Raw genomic sequence first — 19,411 nt, 5'->3', positions numbered from 1 at the left:
TAACGTAATTTACAATTTGCCCCGTCTACGAGAGTAGAAGGTCGATGTATAGATGGAAGACAAAACATTTATTGATCACAACAGCCAACAGTAGAATACGATCCAAAATGATCAAGTAGTTTAATAACTAATTAAAGGCTTCAGAAATCCAGGTGTTTACACTGATAACTCTGAGGCTCACAAGGGACTGATGTTTACAGTCAAAATGCTAATTAGTACTAATGATCCACTAGCACTTTCTCATAAGGGGCGCTAATACTTAAATAGCACCAGCAATAGCTCCACAAAGTAGGCAAAACCCCAGAACATTTATGCCTTAAAGTCTACTGTGATGATTAAGAAGGCAACCGTTCAGGTACGTCATCAATATATTATAGATAAATGATTATATTTCAATTTATTTTATCCCTGTTATTTAAGGGTATACTATAGATACTCTTCCTTATGCCATTCACTTGATTGATCAAGTGACTATTCTGGTCTCCACAATTGGTCCTTATGCCTTTTCAATCTCAAGGATGGATGACTTCTGCATGTGGCCTACATGTGCAAGAGAAATTTAAATATGGTGGTAGTATTATCTGTAGGGATTTTAGAGACCTTTGGATGATAATGTGTACCGTCTATTACCATGTTAAAGATAAATTTAAGATATGGACTCAGAGCTCTCCTCCTTTGGATGACGGTACGATTGTCCTCAAATGCTTATCACAATTTAGCTTATGTTTTCGGGTTTTCCACTTTGTGATGTATTTTAGAAGCTTTCTCTGATCATAACTGTAGGTTATCACCACTGATTAAGGTATTGTAACTCTACAAGTTTGCAAACCAGCTAAGAACTTAGGCTAGTTCCACACAGGTGGCAGAGAAATCCACCAGGCTGCTCCGGCAGAGGAACAGTCTGGCCGAGTTCTCCAGATATGGGCTGCCGTTCACTGCTGAAGCCTATAGAATATAATGGGAATCTGGATGCTCCCTGGCATTTATCCTGGGATTCGGCTGAACAAAAAACATTGCCTGCTGCAATATTTGTCAGGCCAAATCCCGGCATAAATGCTGGGCAGCGTCCGGATTCCCACAGGATCCCATTATATTCTATGGAGTCCAGCAGGCATGCAGCTTCCGGTGACCTCCAGCAGGCTATTCTCTGCCGGAACAGTTTGCTGGATTTCTCTGCCAAGTGTATGAAAGAAGCCTTAGCAGGCTTTGTAGATCTCCTTTCTAATATCACCTTGTGGAATAACTCTTCTTTGTCAGATCTTAATACTTTCTTGGATCCTCAGTTCTGGGTTAACCATAGCCTAACAAGATTAGGAGATTTAGATAGACAAAAATGTCTTTAAAGGCAATGTGTCATCAGAAAATGACCTATTGTTGAAATCTAATTTTTTTTAAAGAATGTTTGGTGTTTTTTAAAATTTTCCAAGTGACTATTTATATAAAAAAAACAAATACTAAAATCCTACAGTTTTCATAATGGCCACTAGGCCTAAATATGTTAATACTTACTGTCTTAGAGAGCAGCTACATGGGCCATAGACACATTGAACAGGAGGGGACCTCATTGACTTCTTTGGGATAGCTTTCTAGGTATGCTCTGTGACCTGTGCAGAGGTCAGGAGGAAGCTGATAAGCTGTAACATCACCTATTGTATATAGTAGATTCTGTGTTATCTGTACAGAGCTAAAATCTGTCATTGTAATACTGGCTGTAATAATAATGATAATTTCTACTGAAAAGTTACCTGTACAGAAGAGGAAATCATTACCTATTATTAGACCTAGTGGCCGGTGTGAAAATTTCTGTATTTTTAATTTTTTTAAATAAAGATAGTTACATGGAAAATTAATTTAAAAAAAATACTCAACAAAAAAGTGATTTAAACAATAGGTCATTTTCTGATGGCACATTTCCTTTAAGTAATCTGATGAATTACATTGGAATTTTTGAATCGCCTCGTTAGCCTTTTTTTTTTATTGATTTCTCCAGATAAGACATGCTTAGTCTGATCAGTTTCCAGAACCAAGATGTCCAATATCTATCTATCCCCGTATAGATATTTATTGATCCTAGGGACCTACAGAAACGATTTGTGCCAATTATACCCATCATTTCCATGCTGACATTTCATGATACCCATGGCCAGAAACGTATATACCCACCTTGACAGATGAAGACGGGTTGGGTGTGATGTCCTCGGTCAGCTAATAATAAAATGATTCCATTATATAGTATTCATTATAGTTATCTTTCTCTGGTAAGACGCTATAGAATGAGATGGATCCCATCTTCTTACTCCCATCGCGGTTATGGCCCTAGGGCACATTTTTGGCATTTGATGCGTAGTAATATCTCCTCTTTTTTGGGGAGGAAGTGAATGCTCTATCTTAAATACTGAATTCCCCCATACCCCTGTCTCCTACTACTTGCTTTTATTTTGTCATCTATAGGAAGATTGATGGGCACATCATCCTCGGATTTAAGGAATCATTAGCCATTGCTTTTCGATGGATGGGTCCTAGTCCACCTGCTAAAGGCATTATTTAATTGAATTGTTCCTTTTGACCAGCTTGTTTTTAAAAACAGGAGGTGTCCGGCTAAGTTTTGAAAAGGTATGGAAAGAGTGTGGTGCACATGGCTGCTAACATTTTTTAGAGGCCAATCTTCCAGAAACATGCTTTCCACATCCATATTTATGATTATTTGTCTTTTTCTTTTGCTTTTTTTCAGCAAATTTGAAGAGATCTGTTTGCATTTTTCTTTTAATCATTCCACCTGTTGTAAATGATAACCATGCAGCGTTGCTGGCAATTTTATTGATGTTTGGACATTCCTACTGTGATATTTCTAATTGTACCAACATATTTGTGCTGTATCGGTGCTCCGTACCCGCCGCCTAACTTCTGCTGGTGGGTACAACCACCGGAGTGCTCCTCTGCTCTCCCTGGCAGTCCGGGCCTGCTAGCATGTTGCTGCTTCCTCCTGGCAGGCCTGACTGCTGAGGCATTGCTGCACCCATTATTCCACGCAGGTCAGGACCTGCCTTTCACCTGTCCTGCTTCTCGCTGCCCATTAGATGCATGGACACCACTCAGGCTCTCAATGGGCCAATGCTCATACCCTTATCTTCCCAAGCCTATGGCTGGCCCCCCTCAAGCTATTTAAGTCACCTTCCTCTATTGGAAGGTGCGTGAACAATAGATTCTTGCTGTCTAGTTTCCTGCAAAGGCCCACTATTTGTCTTGTTCGCTCTCCCATGTTCCTGACTTCTGATATCCATACCCACCCTAAGCTGCCTGAGCTGACCTCTGCCTGATCTCTGTACTGACCCTGAGCTGCCTACACTGACCCTCGTATTGACTTTGTATTGCACAAACTCTGCCTGTTCTGACCTGGGCTTCTCCCTGACTATGGGTTTGCCTGATCCCTGACCCCTTGGTTCTGCACCCATGTCTTTTGACCCCTGTGGGTCAGCTGTCACTTGAAAAGACACTACTTAAAGAGGTAGGTCGCCTGGTGATTCCCCTACAGCAGAGTCCAGATCCCTGCACAGGGATTACAGGGGGATGACCAGGGGGAGCCACATAGGGTTACACCCTTAGGTGTAACCCTGAGCCAAAACTATTCAGTAGACACACAGGATCCACATCAGCTTTGTAATAGTACTTGTATTAATAATACTATGATTCATTTTAATTTTTGTTGCTATTATTTTGTTACATGCATATTCTACATTACACTATGAACATAGTATTATTTATCATTAATTTTATAGTTATTTTTAACAATATTATTATCAGAACTATTATAAGGATTGCAATCTAATATTGACATGCACAGTCACACATTCCATTTAATAATTTCACTAATTTTAAGGCTCAAATTCATCTCATTATTATCAGTAAAGGTTTTCTGGCTTTTTGAAGATGTTCGGTTTCAGCTCATATGGTCGTGAGTCAAAAAATAAAATATAATGAAATGATGCAACCCAGTGGGTTGCCTATAGTAAATCAATTTGTCATATGTCATATTTTCCAAATTAAAGCTAATAATGGGTGACTTGATTTTCTCATTTTATTTCACTGGCAAAAAGACTATATGGACAAAAGTATTTGGACACCTACATATTGCATCTACGGAAGCTTTTATGACATTTCATTCTAAATCCATAGGCATTAATATCGAGTTATTCCCCCTTTGCAGCTTCCAGCCTTTCTACAAGATTTTGGAGTGTTTCTATGGGAATTTCTGCCCTTTCATCTAGAAGACCATTTGTGAGGGCACACACTGATGTTGGATGAGAGGGCCTGCTTTGCATTGCCAATTCAAGGATGGGGTTGAGATGAGGGCACTATGTGGTCCAGTCAAGTTCTGCACCAAACCGTGCCTTTGTGGAGCTTGCTTTGTACACTGGGGCACAGTCATACTGGAACAGAAAAGAGCCTTCCTCGAAGTTGGAAGCATATAGTTGTCCAAAATGTCTTGGTATGCTGAGAATTTTCCTTAACTGGAACCAAGGGGCCTAGGGCAACCCATGAAGAACAACCTTATAGTATTATTCCTCCTCCATCAAACTTTACAATACAGTCAGGTACATAACATTCTCCTGGTATTCGCCAAATCCAGACTTATCCATCAGACTGCAAGATAGAGAATCATGATTTATCACTCTACAGAAGACGTTTCCACTGCTCCAGCATTCCGCCTGGTGATGTGAGGATTACATGCAACTGCTCACTAATGGAAACCCATGCCATGTTGCTCCCGGCACAACAACTCTGCAGTTATTGAGTCAGCAGAACCTTGTTGACTATTATGCTCTATGCTCCTTAGCAGTATGCAACCTCCATTCTGTAACTTTACATGGTCTGCCACTTCATAGCAGAGTTGTTATGGTTCCTAAAAACTTCCACATTTCAATAATACCACTCACAGGTGATTGTGGAATATAAATGAGAAAAAAAATGTCCCTAACCGACCTGTTGCAGCGGTGACATCCTATTACACGGCCAAACTGGAATTCAGTGAGATCTTTGACCCTTTCTTTCACAAATGTTTGTTAAAGCAGACTGCATGGCTAGGGGCTGGATTTTATACACCTGTGGCAGTGGGGCTGAGCGAAACACCTGAATTCAATGATTAAGAGACGTGTGCCCCAATATTTTTGCCCATATAGTGTATTTGGATCTAGAAGACATGAAAATCATGTTTGTTGCTTTGCAATACCTATAAGGTTTAGCTGTGAAGTTGTGTAGGAACTTGGTTACTTGAAAATATTTTAATTATATTGTTGTAATCACTAGTTTTTCAAATTTTGTTAAAATTGTACCATTTTAACAAAATATTCAGTAGAAAATTCAGTTTTAATTTATATAATTAAGGCTACTTTCACACTTGCGGCAGAGTGATCCAGCAAGCAGTTCCGTCGCCAGAACTGCCTGCCGGATCGGGCAAAACGTATGCCAGCTGATGGCATTTGTAGGACTGATCAGGCTCCTGATCAGTCTTAAAAATACCTGATCGATCAGGTGTCATCCGGCAAAACGGATCCGGCATTATTATTCAGGCAAGTCTTCAGTTTTTTGGGCCGGAGATAAAACCGTAGCATGCTGTGGTTTTATCTTTTGCCTGATCAGTCAAAATGACTGAACGGAAGACATCCTGACGCATCCTGAACGGATTACTCTCCATTCAGAATGCATGGAGATATGCCTGATCAGTTCTTTTCTGGCATTGAGCCCTTTTGACGGAACTCAGTGCCGGAAAAGAAAAACGCTAGTGTGAAAGTACCATAATAACATATTAAATTACGTGATTTTAATATTTTTTCTTTTTAATAATAAAAACTGAAAATGTGTAAGATCAGGTTACTTTTTGTTGGACAAGAAGGAAATACACCCTAGTGGCATGTAATAAGACCTGTATCAGCTCCACATAGGGTTACCTTTAACTGGACCTTTAGGGTCCATTAGGCCCCTTTCAGACTAGCGAGTACTCTGTGCAGGTGCAACGCGTGATGCGAATGCAGTGCGCCCACACGGAATCCACACCCAATAATTTCAATGGGGCTGTTTACATGTGTGTTGGTTTTCACGCATCACGTGTGCGTTGTGTGAAAATTGCAGCATGTTCTATATTCTGCATTTTTCACGCAACGCTGGCCCCACAGAAGTGAATGGAGCTGCGCGAAAATCGCATTGCATCCGCAAGCAAGTGCGGATGCGATGCATTTTTCACGGTTGGTTGCTAAGAGATGTTGTTTGTATACCTTCAGTTTTTTTATCATGCGTGTGCAAAACGCATTTCACCAGCGCGATAAAAACTGAACAACTGAATGCTATCTTAGACATAACTGAATGACTTTGTTTGCAAAATCGCGCATTTTTCACTGAACGCATTCGCAACACATCCCGACCTAATCCGCACATGCTCGTCTACAAGGGGCCTTATTGTGCCTGTGCCTGAGTGATCCAGAAGAGTAAGGCTCTTGTACTTACTGAATCTGAATTTCATCTGTTCTGACCATTTATGATATTGTGCTGTATCTGTGTATTGTTTGGATGAAACCAAATCCAACAAAAATATAAAGGTACACTCGTAATTTGTATTTTTGTATTTTTTCAGTTCTGAAAAACCAGGATATGAATCTAAATCCTCCAAATCAGACTATGGTTGCCTACTTTATTATTCAAGGGATATCAAATGCACCAGAGCTCCAACTTCCAATATTCCTCCTGGTTCTCTTGATTTATCTTGTAACTCTTGGTGGTAACATGACCATTCTCCTATTAGTATGTTTTGATCATCACCTCCACACTCCAATGTACTTCTTTTTGGCCAACTTGTCCATTGTCGACATGTCTTCATCTACTATCACTCTACATAAGGTTCTCCTTACCTTCATCTCCGGGTATGATGCCGTTCCCTTCTATGGTTGTATCACCCAAATGTACCTCTTTGCTTCCATTACGGGCAATGAACTTTTTATCCTGGCAGTGATGAGTTATGACCGGTATGTAGCCATCTGTAACCCTTTACGCTATCACTCAGTCATGACCAGTGGAGTTTGCGTTCTTTTGGCTTCTTGTTGTTGGGTGTTGGGTTTCTTGCTGATCATCCCTCCAGTTGTTATTGTATCTGGCTTTACCTGTTATACATCCAACTGCATTGACCACTTTTTCTGTGACATGGTGTCCCTTGTGAGGTTGACCTGCAGTGACACTTCAGTATTGGAGATCCTGATACTCACTGAAGGACTGATTATTTCAACCCTCTTACCTTTCGTTTTGACTTGTATACCCTATGGCTTCATCTTTTCAACCATAATTAAGATCCCTACCAGTACTGGGAGACGAAAGGCCTTCTACACCTGCTCATCACATCTGACAGTGGTGACAATCCTCTACGTCATCCTGACCTGTCAGTACATATTACCAACCAAGTTGAACACTGCAGATAAAAAGTTTTTTTCACTGTTTAACACAGCTGCTATTCCAATACTGAATCCACTGATCTACAGCCTAAAAAACAAAGATGTGAAGTTGGCCCTGAGAAGATCGTTTGTGAGGTGCCGAATCTAGTGATTAAAGAAAATGTGTCATCAGAAAATGACCTATTATTTAAATCATTTAAAACATTAAAATGTTTACCATATTTTTTAATAACTTTTGGTGATTATTTTTAATTTTCCATGTCAATATCTATATTTAAGCAAAAAACATAAAATCCTACAGTCTTCGCTTGGCCACTAAGACAAATAATTGGTGCCGCTTCTTGGTCTGTCTGATCACTTTACTGCAGTTATCTGCTTATCTATACACAGAGGGGATATCATTACAGGCAGGATTAAAATGACAGATAAGACAGGATCCAACATCCCCAATTGGTGCTAATCATCCCTTGTACAATGAGCTCTTCACAGGTCACAGACCTCGCCTAGAAGACTCTTCCATAGAAGTCAATGAGGTCCCGTTCTGACCATTGTGTCTATGGCCCATGGGACTGCCGTAAAGCAATTTTTTTTTTTCTGCTGTGTAAAGGCTATTAAGAACAACTCAGGCAAGATGGCCGTCCAAATAATCATGTTCAGGAAATAGAATAAAAAAATCCGTAATCAGAAAATAAAAACGGATTAGAAAAAAAGTAGATGTGTCATTCACCATCTGGTTTTAACTAGCAGAAAACATTTTTGGTGACACATTTCCTTTAAATCCATGAAAGAGATGATCTACCTTTATGTCAAGTACTGTGAGAGGACAAATTGATAGCAGTATCAGGAGACCATCTACAGGGTGGGCCATTTATATGGATACACCTTAATAAAATGGGAATGGTTGGTGATATTAACTTCCTGTTTGTGGCACATTAGTATATGTGAGGGGGGGAAACATTTCAATATGGGTGGTGACCATGGCGGCTATTTTGAAGTCGGCCATTTTGAATCAAACTTTTGTTTTTTCAATAGGAAGAGGGTCATGTGACACATCAAACTTATTGGGAATTTCACAAGAAAAACAATGGTGTGCTTGGTTTTAACGTAACTTTCATGAGCTATTTACAAGTTTCTGACCACTTATAAAATGTGTTCAATGTGCTGCCCATTGTGTTGGATTGTCAATGCAACCCTCTTCTCCCACTCTTCACACACTGATAGCAACACCGCAGGAGAAATGCTAGCACAGGCTTCCAGTATCCGTAGTTTCAGGTGCTGCACATCTCGTATCTTCACAGCATATGCTGTGCAGCACCTGAAACTACGGACACTGGAAGCCGACTTCAAAATGGCCGCCATGGTCACCACCCATATTGAAATGTTTCCCCCCTCACATATACTAATGTGCCACAAACAGGAAGTTAATATCACCAACCATTCCCATTTTATTAAGGTGTATCCATATAAATGGCCCACCCTGTATAATATAATCAATATTAGACTATGTAAACGATGAGTATACCAGTCCATTTTTTTTTCCCCCAGAATGACTACTTATCATCCAAAGGATATGAGATATGGTCTGTTGAATGGAGTCCAACTGCTCGGACTCCCACCATTGCAATCACATGAAGATGGTCACATGTCTCGTATGAATGAAGCAGTGGTTACGCATGAGCAGTACCACCTTATGAGAATGCCTATACTTGGCTACAGTTGACATTTCACTAGTCTATGAATGGAGCGGCAGTGTGCATGCGTGACCGCTGCTCCATTCAAATGGGGGATACAATACCCCCATTCTCGTGATTGGTGAGAGTCCCAATGGTCAGTCCCTCACTGATCAGATACTTTTCTCCTCTCCTATATAGATAATTCAATGTCATTCTGGGACAACCCCTTTAACTTTGAGATAACTCTTTATGACGGCTGCAATAAAAAATATGTGTAGCTCTCTATAATCCCTCATTTCATTGTGTCCATTTAAAGGGCATGTATACTTGTGCAACCATGTTTTATTGCTTTGGTGCATAAAAAAATAAGCAAGTTTGCAAATAGTCTTGAGCTGTGTATACAGCTCCTGTGCAGACGTATGTTTCTCCACGGTAGCAGACACATCTGTAACCATGGAAACACATGGGTGTGCATATGATCTGTATATATAAAATGCTTGGATTTGGATATTTTGGAACTTTTAGTTACCTTTAACTGACCTAATATGAAGATATTAGCTTTTGTCCTCTGCATTTGCCACTGAATCAGCTCTGCCGAGGATCCGATCCGGTTGGAGAACCATTACATCCAATGTTGACCATCAGCTTTCGTGAATTTCTTTTTCACTATGTTTTTGCACACACTGTTTTAAAATATATAATAAATATATTTGACTTTGAGTGTTGGCCATTTTCTTCACAGCTGACTCTGTGTTCTTCCAGGTTTGTTTCTTGTCAAAACTAGAGATCAGCGAAGTATTGGAAAATTCGATTAGACTGTTTCTCCGAATTTTACAAAAGAATTTGCTTTGTGATAAATTACTTCATCACAAAGCACAGTTCTTTGTAAGTAGTGGATGCAATGACGGGGAGTGCCGCCCCCCATAAGGGTGTTATTTCTGAAAAAAATTATCTTAATTTGTGGGAATTGATAATACATTTTTTCCATTGTGCTTTTTAACTCATTCAATAAATCTTGCATGTATAATCAACAGATTAGGTAACGGCTATTTTATTTCCTATGGATATACATTCAGAGTAAATGTTTGTTATTCGTAGTCCAAAAGTGCTTTTCCAAAAAGTGTTTATCTTGCTGTTGAATCCCAAGTTGTCTGATTTACATTTTATTGAACGTTTTTTTAGCCTCCAAAATGAGTTCCTTCCCTATAATCCAGATGATCCTTTCAGAATCTGAAAAAGAGATTAAATTGATAACTCAGGTCTAACATACAACTTATCTGTTAGAAGTCCATCTCCCTAATTTCTTTATCTTTTTTTTTTTACCAATCCTGGATGCCAAAGTGGCCGCTCCAATTCTGAATGAATGAGATTAAATTTTTAATTTTTTATTGTAAGCCTACTTTGTTTTTACATTTGAGTAGAATGAAATTAAATATAATAAGATATTTTGTCAATGGTGAGTTATTGGAATGCTGAAATAATGGGCTTGGTTTACTAATATTATTTCTTTTTATCCCGTTTAATTATTTGTTTGAGTAAAAAAACTAGATCTAATTGGTATTGAGTTGAATTTTCTTTGAAAAGATAAAAAATTCCAGCTAGTATTTTTTGTATGTATACTGCTTTTCTTCCCTTTGAAAATAAATCTAACACGAATTGGATGTTGTGTACTATGTACTATGTTGCTGTCTAATACCCTTATATTGTTAGCAGAACAAAAAGTCCTCCAATTATTCCATGCAGCTGCTGCAGCCCATGTATTAGGAGCCAAGGATTTACTGACTAGTCTGTTGATTAAGTCCAGATTATCTTCCAAAGCTGTTGCGGGCATGGAATTCCCGTCGTCTCTGCGTCTGGTACCAGTTTTCTGAATTGAGTAAAGTTCTGCCGGGACAAAGAGTCTCCTATTATATTGTTATTACCTTCGATGTATTTGGCTTTTAGTCAAGTGTTATTATTGAGACAAAATAAAGTAATTTGTCTTAACACAATTATGACTACTTGTGATTTTGCCTCTAAACAGTTTATGGCAAAAACAACTCTTTTGTTGTCCGAAAATAATAAATACGTTTGTTTATAAATTCATTTTCCATATATTTCAGAACAGAAAAAAGTTCTAAAAATACTATGTTTTTTATAATTGATTGGTCTAGCCAGGAGTTTGGCCATTTTTCCGCAGACCATTGGTTCTTGTAAAACGCTCCGTAGCCCACGGATGCAGCTGCGTCTGTAAATAAATGCATAGACTTTAAATCTATAAATTCATGTTGCCAAATTGTTCTACTGTTGAAATTGTCAAAAAATTCCAGCCATATTTTTATATCATCTTTTATTTGTTTAGACAAACGAATGCGGTCAGTTGCTGACTTTTTTTTTCCTTTTGTAGCTACATACATACGTTTTGAAAAAACTCTACCCATTGGGATGATTCTGGCTATGAAATTTAAGCCGATTGTAACCTTTTTAATGTGGTTTTCTCAGCCAATAGTAAATTATTTAGTAAAATACGAGAAGAAAGGATTTTTTCCTCTGGTATTTTGAATTCCATTTTTTCAGTATCTATAGCGATACCTAAAAAAAGTGATTATTTTTGTAGGATGAACCATCTTCTCTTCAGCTAATGGTATATTGAAATAATCTGTAATATTTTTGAATGTTTTTAATAAATTAACGCATTCGTCAGTACCTTGTCTGCCTATAAACAAAAAATCGTCCAAGTAGTGGATCACGTACCCGCCGTTAGTATGTTTTTCCAGCATCCATTGCAAAAAAGTTGAGAAAGTCTCAAAGTAAGAGCAGGATAATGAGAATCCCATAGGGAGGGCTTTATTATAATAGTAATTGCCTTCAAATGGAAATCCCAGTGAGTTATAGCCCTCTGGGTAACTGGGAATAACCTGAATGCCGATTTGATATCTGTTTTAGATAACAATTCTTTTTTGTAATAGCAGTGCCTAGTCAAAGGAGTTTTTTTTATCAATTAGATAATTTAAAGAGTGTTTTTTTTGGATATGATAAATGGTGTATAAGCCTGTAACTATTAGGCTCCTTTTTGGGTACTAAACCAAGAGGGGATAATCTAAATTTTTTAAATGGAGGAATTTTAAAGGGACCAGGATTTCTTTATTTATTTTTTCTTGAACTGCATTTTTATTTAAATTGACAGATTTTAAGTTATTAACCATTGAACATCCATACCCGCAAATGAAGAAATGTAGAAACCATAAGTAAAACTATCAATTAGTATTTGGGCCATCACTTTAAACATTGAATATATCACTTGCTCTATTTGCGTTCACTGTTTTTTGAACCATGCCCATGTTTTTATAACATTTATTTGCTGGGTGGCTTCCTGTACAGAAAGTGCACTCGTGTTTGTATTTACAACTATTTTGCCATCTACAAACTAACTCATTGTATGCGAAACAAATTCCTTTTTTGGGAATTTGCTGACAAAAAAGATTCGACCTCTGTGGTAACATTAAGTTAATCCAGAGGCCAACAACCTTTGACCCCCAATTAAGTTCAGGATAAACTGCAAATTTTTGACGGAATGACTCGTCATAGTTGTAAGCTTCAAGAATGCTATCTAGACTATGAAATAATCCACTACACAGGTTTGGATGTTTTTCACCCAATACAGCTGAATATATGCAGAGACCAATTTAAAAAAGTTTTTTGTTGTATTCTTTTTCTTTCGTCTTCATCTTTTCTTTCAGATTTTGAAGTTTCTTTAGCCAATGAGAGGAGAGAAAAAACATCAATGAATTCTTTTTTCCATATTTTTTTCTTTTTTCTGAAGGGCTAAGTGAAAGCCCAATGGCGAAACTTGGCAGGGCATTATTTCTTTTAATGAAATTTCTTTTACGCCGCTGCTCATTTTTAATGAAGGTACTAAACCTCTTTCTTTAGTGCAATGAATATTCACCGCGGGATATGGAGTAGGAAAACAATAAACGTTATCTTTTTGAATCTCCGTATCCGATTGTCTGTCTGGTGAAGACCAGAAGGGAACTGGATTATGTGTAGATTATGTGGATTATGTGTAGTGTCTGTATTTGACATAAATGAAATAAATTCCCTAAACAGTTGTACTTTTTCAGCTAAAAAAGTATCTGTATTAAAAGGAAAATTGTGTTTCAGTTTTCTGTAAATTAAAAACCCTATGTATTTTGGGTGTATTTAATATACTCTCACCCTCTTGGCTGTTGCTTGTAGCCCTGTCAATATTTGATTGACGGCTATTTCTGACAGTTGATGAAGATGACCATTGGTGGCTATTTGGTGTCTTCTAGCTGTTATTCCTTGCGCTGGATTGCGCAGTATAATTTCTAATCTTGTTTTTTGAGGTTCCTTGAGGGGGCCAAAAGGTTCTCTTCTCCTTTCTAGGCCTCTTTGAAGGGGGTGGTGAGAGAGGAGCATCGCTGTGCTGAGGTGCACATGCGATGATGTCAGTTTCAGTGTCCGGCTCTGCGCTCCTGTATAAGGCAGCCGCGCAGACTGGATTAGCTTTTATAGGTTCCTGCACGAGACCAACTGTTGAAGATAATCCTCCTATAAAAATTTTCCGCCTGTTCCATATGAATCCGGTGAGTAATAATAATTAATGTATTATTTGCGCATGTAAATAGGGGGTTCATGACACCATGTTCCCCCTATTTGCATCCGTAAACATGGGTCAGCCAATCCCACCTATTAGTAACATAGTCTATAAGGCTAAAATAAAACAGCCCTCCACCCGTCCTGTTCAGCCTGTTATCCTGCAAGTTAATCCAGAGGAAGATAAATTAACCCCTGTGAGGTAGAAGCCAATTTTCCTCATTTTAGGGGGTAAAAAATTCCTTCCAATTGAGCAATAAGGATAACTCCCTGGATCAACGAGTCAAGCTCATTTTAATTGGAATAAAGCAACCTTTTGATGCCACATCCTGTGAGGTCCCTGTTTTACCACTCTGGGATGAGGAATCCATTACATCTGTCAAGCGATGTCGGCGAGGGAGGTGAGGGTACGAGTGTATTCAGTTTATCGTGTACTCCCCTCCCTGCTAAAGTAAGTGGTTAATAAAAAAAGGGGGTCAGTCAGCACATCCCAATGCGCAGGTGCACGCTGCTATAGATGAAAACACAAAGAATAAAATACAATGCAACAGCACTCTGCAAACCAAATAAAGTCCTAAAAAGTATTTTAATGCTAATGCTATGCTTATTAAGTAAATTTGAGATTCTTGGCAAATACATTTTGTACAAAGTTACTTGGGCCCGTCTGCCACACGTCAAGGCGATCTCTGTAAGACGGGAACCTAACACTAAATTCTACCTGTTATGTGCCATGACGGCTACCATAAAATTCAGGGAGTGTAGGTTCCACATGCATGCTAGGCCCACCTTAGTTTATGTCATTTTTGGTGCCAAAATGGCCTCCAATAAATCCAGTTTATGCAGATACCAACATGCATGCCTTGACGTGTGGCAGACGGGCCCATATAATTTTGCACAAAATGTATTTGTGTCATGGTGGGGAGTGGGGGAAACCCCACACCGTACGGTGTCAAAAGGTAAAAAGGGGATCAGCCTTGCCAAAAGGAGTAATAAGGGAGCAGGTCACCTCCTACAGCGTCCCTAATCCTCTCCCTGACTCCTCACCGTATGAGCGGACCCCGATGGTAGGACGGCTCATACTCTGGATTCCTAGAGACCCTAAGTCGCCCTGGTAATCCCTCACCAAGGAGTCGGGAAGAGAGGACCTGTTCATCCCAGTCATGGAGAAACAGTAGTCTCTATCTGAGGCCAGGCTGCAAGGAGAGGGGAACACATACAGCATAAGGAGATGGCAGGTAAGCTAAACCAATAACACACTTACCTGCCACAGACACACTGACTGGAACCCGTGCACAAGTGCTGCTGTCCACACCATCATTAAAGGACACAGCACACACCACAAACCACACAGGAACCCAGGACAACCATAGCTGCAATAAACATGAAACAGGGGAATGTCTAGCAAACATACTGGACACCAAACATCACCAGCCATGTAACACCACACAAGACATACAACACCCTGAACATAACCCACGCAAACCAAAAGATAAGAAGGGAAGGAGACACCATAAGAACATCAACATCTATGACCACAAGGGTGGCCCTCACTGGACAGATGGAACACCCTGGACTGGAGCAGAGCTCCAGCACCAACCACAGCTGAAGTACCACTGACTCCAGCCAGGAAACCACAGAAGATAAAAGCCAAGAGACCACACCCAGTCAGGGAGGTAACGCTTACAGAACCAGACAGAGGGAGGCTACAACTTAAAGGGGAAGTGCACACACAAGCATACTAAACCACAAGTTACCACCGGCAACAGCATGCATGGCAACCATGTCACGGCAATCACCCAGAAGGCCGAGACACTGCCACTGCATGCTCTCACAGCAACACATTGCCGCGGGCAACCGCAAGTGTGGCAACAGTGTCACAGCGCAAACCAAAGACCGTGACACTTTGCCAAGAATCTCAAATTTACTTAATAAGCCTGGCATTAGCATTAAAATACTTTTTTTGTACTTTATTTGGTTTGCAGAGTGCTGTTGCATCGTATTTGTTTCTCAGTAAGTGGTTAATATACCGTTTCAAAACCAGTATCTACCTCACTCAGAAGTATGTAGTTTTTTTTATCTTTTACTCTGTAGTTCTTTACTAACTAACACACCTAGGATTGGCATTTTTTTGGCGCCTCCACACTTCATATGCACTCTGTGAATATTACTTTTTTTTAAGTTTTATCTTGCTCTATATTCATAGTTCACCAGTTTGGGTTGAATTGAATACGTAGGGCGCAGCCTTAGTGTCCACTTCCACACCACTCTATCGCTTAGAGTATTCCCCTGGCGCTTTGTAATCCTCTATCCCTCTTACACTTTTTTTCCTCCTTCCTACCCGAATTCTGCTTACATTTTACAACTCATTTTTTTGTTTACTCACCATAGACTTTACAGAGGACCTCTCACCTCTCCTGACATGCCTGTTTAATTAGCTTCAGGCATTCCCCATGTAATAACAGTTCTGGAACACCTATTCTTGTGACTCTATGTTGTGCCGTTCCTTTATCATTTTATCTACAACTTATGAATGAATTACCAGCAGTCTGCAGTAAAGGTACAGAGGGGAGGTGGCCAGTTGGGGGCGTGTCCCTGCATAGTCTCACTCTATCCAATCAGTACTGCCATTTTCATACTGTGCAGGTACAGATCCCCAGCTTATTACCATCCCTCTGTACCCTTACTGCAGACTGCTAGTAATTCATTCATAACTTCTGGTAGAAATCACACAGGAACGGCACAACGGCACAACATAGAGTCACAAGAATAGAGGCTCCAGAACTGTTATTACATGGGGAATGTATGAAGCTATTAAAACAGGCATGTCAGGAGAGGCGGAAGGTCCTCTTTAAGTCAAGTGGCAGTTCATGCGCGACTGCCACTCGACTCAAAGGAGGACTATGGGACCTCAGTATGTAGAGAGCTCCCTTTGTGGTGGGTGCATGCCCCCATAATTGTATCATTTATCAAATAAACAAATGTGATTTATGGAATGGTGACCTTTACTAAAGGCTTAGTGCATTCAATGCAGCTCTCACTGAGGAGTGGAACTAGAGAACCATGGGGCCCTATGATTTTTGTTAACCCCCCTCGAATATAGACCTTGGGATCTAATTATTCATATAATCCTCCTGTCGGAATGGCTTTATTGTAATTGAAAACAATAACACTTCTGCTCAGAAATGGAACATGTTATTTCTAGGGACTTATTGACATGTTTGTTTTACCTGACAAGTAATTACCACAAAGGTCCCGGTGGGCCGCCGCCGCCGGTCTGAGACGACGATCCCCAGAGATCAATTATAAGCACAATGTATATAAATCGGACTATATATAAGACAGAGGCTTGGGGCATAAAAATACTGTAATGCAGGTAGATTTTCCTATTATATAATATAATGTGATAGCGCAGCCGTTATTATAACCTAAGAGCCCCAATACTAGGTAATAATAGCAATACAAATAATAGTCTAATAATAATAGAATAGAGCCGATAGTAAATGCGTTATCTCAATAGAGAATCTATAATGATTTTCAGACTTCTGTGATGTCTGGCTTCCTCGGCTCTGTGAGTCCTATGGGACTTTCTAAGGGACATTCAGGACCAGTAAATTATAAGGAATCAGCTGTGACCAGAACAGATGAGAACAGACGGACTGAGCGGAGCAGGTAACGGAGGTAAGTCCTTTCTTCTGCTTCTTGCTGTGACATCTGTGTTATTCATGTACGACACCGTGAAAGGGCTACCCAATTTATTAATTTTTTGGACACCTTGTAGTTTTTCATGGCAGAAAAGGAATCTACTACTTTTTGTTTTTTCAGCATCATTGTGCAGAGATGAGGCAAAGCTCCACGACCCCTATTCAAAATATGTAAAATTTAGCCCCCCTTATGTTAAAAAGGGGACATTCTGCCCCCCTCTGACACTTGGATCCGAGTGCAACTGCTACCTCTTCACCCCTGATAATATTGGGAAACAAAGAATTATTTCAGCTCTTTGTCACAGGCCCCTTCAGGCACTGTGGCCCTAATTAACTGCACCCCTTAGAGTTACTGAGCATATAGGGAAAAAGATCCAAAATATGTACATGTTACTTGATGTACCATAAGAGTCCAGGGCTAAGATTAAAGGTGTTGTCCAGGAGTATATCCATATCTGATCAGTGGAGATCTGACTCCCGGCACCCCCACTGATCAGCTGTTTGATCACTGCAGACTCCTCACAGCATTCCAAGCACAGCGCCGTGCATTGTATAGTGGCTGTTCCTGGTATTGCAGCCCAGGCCCATTGTACCTTAGCAATGAGACTGATGAACCTGATGTCAGTGGCTTAGGAAGAGACCGGAGCACTCACCGGAGCACCACGGCCTCTTCAAACAGCTGACTGGCGGGGGTGTCAGGAGTCAAACCCCTACCCACTAAAATTTCGATGACTTATCCTGAGGATAGGTAATCATTTTTCTACTCTTGGAAAACCCCTTTAAGGCTTTAAGCATCTACCCTCATCCCCCCACCACCACCACTTGTGTGTGTGTGTGGCATCAGTACATGGGAAAAAACTGTTGGCCAAGTCTAAAAGCAGAGAATTATACACAGCAAATGAAGACCTGGAGGGCAAGGGTTATCTTTTGTAGGTTTGGGAACCCCCCATATTGATGAATATTGGCATATTATAGCATGGGATCCGCGCACTCTGGGCAAGAAACCTGATAACAGTCTGCCTGAGGTGGACAGTGAGGAGCTCTGATTTATTATTTATTTATTGCTTTGTAGTTTTCATTATTTTATGTTTTTATAAGAATTATTCACTTCTGAATTTGAGAACATAAACATTTTGGGCTACTATCTGTAATAATGTAAGAGGAGTAGAGCAGATAGGGAGCTCAAATCGCTTATTTTTTTTTTTTTTACATTTTTCTACTGCCTGTTCCTTCACTGTCAGAGCTCAAGGCTGCACTGAATTACATTTTCAGGACTGCTGCGCGTGCGCACAGGACTGTGTGTTTTGGCACAGCTTTGAGGGCTGACAGCAGCAGAGGACTAGGGGAGTGGGGAGTAGGAAAGTAAAAAATGGAGATCTTATGTGCAGTGCTACTCGTCTGGTAGTACAGATAATAGGCTAAGATCCTAGTGACACATTCCCTTTAAATTCAGCCCCATTTTAGTGAGAAATTACATTGCGATTGTAGCAGTTGAATTATATTTAAATGGATTTTCCAAAATGTAGAAATTGAAACATTGCTACTATACAGAATGGAGCTCATTTATCAAGATAGAAAATGGCACCTTGTTGCTTGTAGTCCAGCAAACAGAGGGTAAAGAGCTGAATGGCCCACAGGCTCCATGCCCACAGCTCTGCAGGGATAAAGGGATTGCCGACTTATTCATTTACTTGCCATGCAAATATCTCCCATTCCCACCATGTCCATCCATTGCATATGCAGGCATGGTCATATGTCATCCATACTCATTTGTCAGATGACCAAAGCATCACCAAGGAAAGAACTGGTGAGACACCCAGCCATCAACAGACCCGGACAGAATGGCATATTTCATTGATTTTTATGTTTCGAGGCAGTAGAACCCTTGTTTGAGGACTTAGAACCCCCAAATACTAATGGCTCATGAACACAACAGTATTGCTTTTTCAGTGTTTTGCGGTCCGTTTTTTACGGATCCGTTGTTCCATTTTTTATTTCCGTTGTG

The 19,411-nt window shown here is 40.0% G+C and overlaps 1 protein-coding gene across 1 annotated transcript; it reads left to right on the top strand.

Moving 5' to 3' along the window:
• The first annotated feature begins 522 nt into the window (after nucleotides 1-522).
• On the top strand, nucleotides 523-7,581 carry LOC122919719 (olfactory receptor 6C4-like). The gene is made up of 3 exons (XM_044268903.1): nucleotides 523-685; nucleotides 2,732-2,854; nucleotides 6,626-7,581. The coding sequence occupies exons 1-3, from the start codon at nucleotides 523-525 to the stop codon at nucleotides 7,579-7,581; spliced, it is 1,242 nt and encodes a 413-aa protein (XP_044124838.1).
• Nucleotides 7,582-19,411: the final 11,830 nt, after the last annotated feature.

The sequence above is a fragment of the Bufo gargarizans genome, chromosome 9 (genome assembly GCF_014858855.1).
Source record: "Bufo gargarizans isolate SCDJY-AF-19 chromosome 9, ASM1485885v1, whole genome shotgun sequence".
Taxonomy (NCBI): Eukaryota; Metazoa; Chordata; class Amphibia; order Anura; family Bufonidae; genus Bufo; species Bufo gargarizans.
This window is presented reverse-complemented; position numbering and strand designations above follow the sequence as displayed.

Excerpts from the sequence above, each read along its gene's own strand:
- LOC122919719 (XM_044268903.1), top strand. The coding sequence starts at position 523 with ATGACTTCTGCATGTGGCCTACATGTGCAAGAGAAATTTAAATATGGT. Across the intron at positions 686-2,731 it reads CTCTCCTCCTTTGGATGACG|CAAATTTGAAGAGATCTGTT; the intron begins GTACGATTGTCC and ends GCTTTTTTTCAG. Across the intron at positions 2,855-6,625 it reads CTACTGTGATATTTCTAATT|TTCTGAAAAACCAGGATATG; the intron begins GTACCAACATAT and ends GTATTTTTTCAG.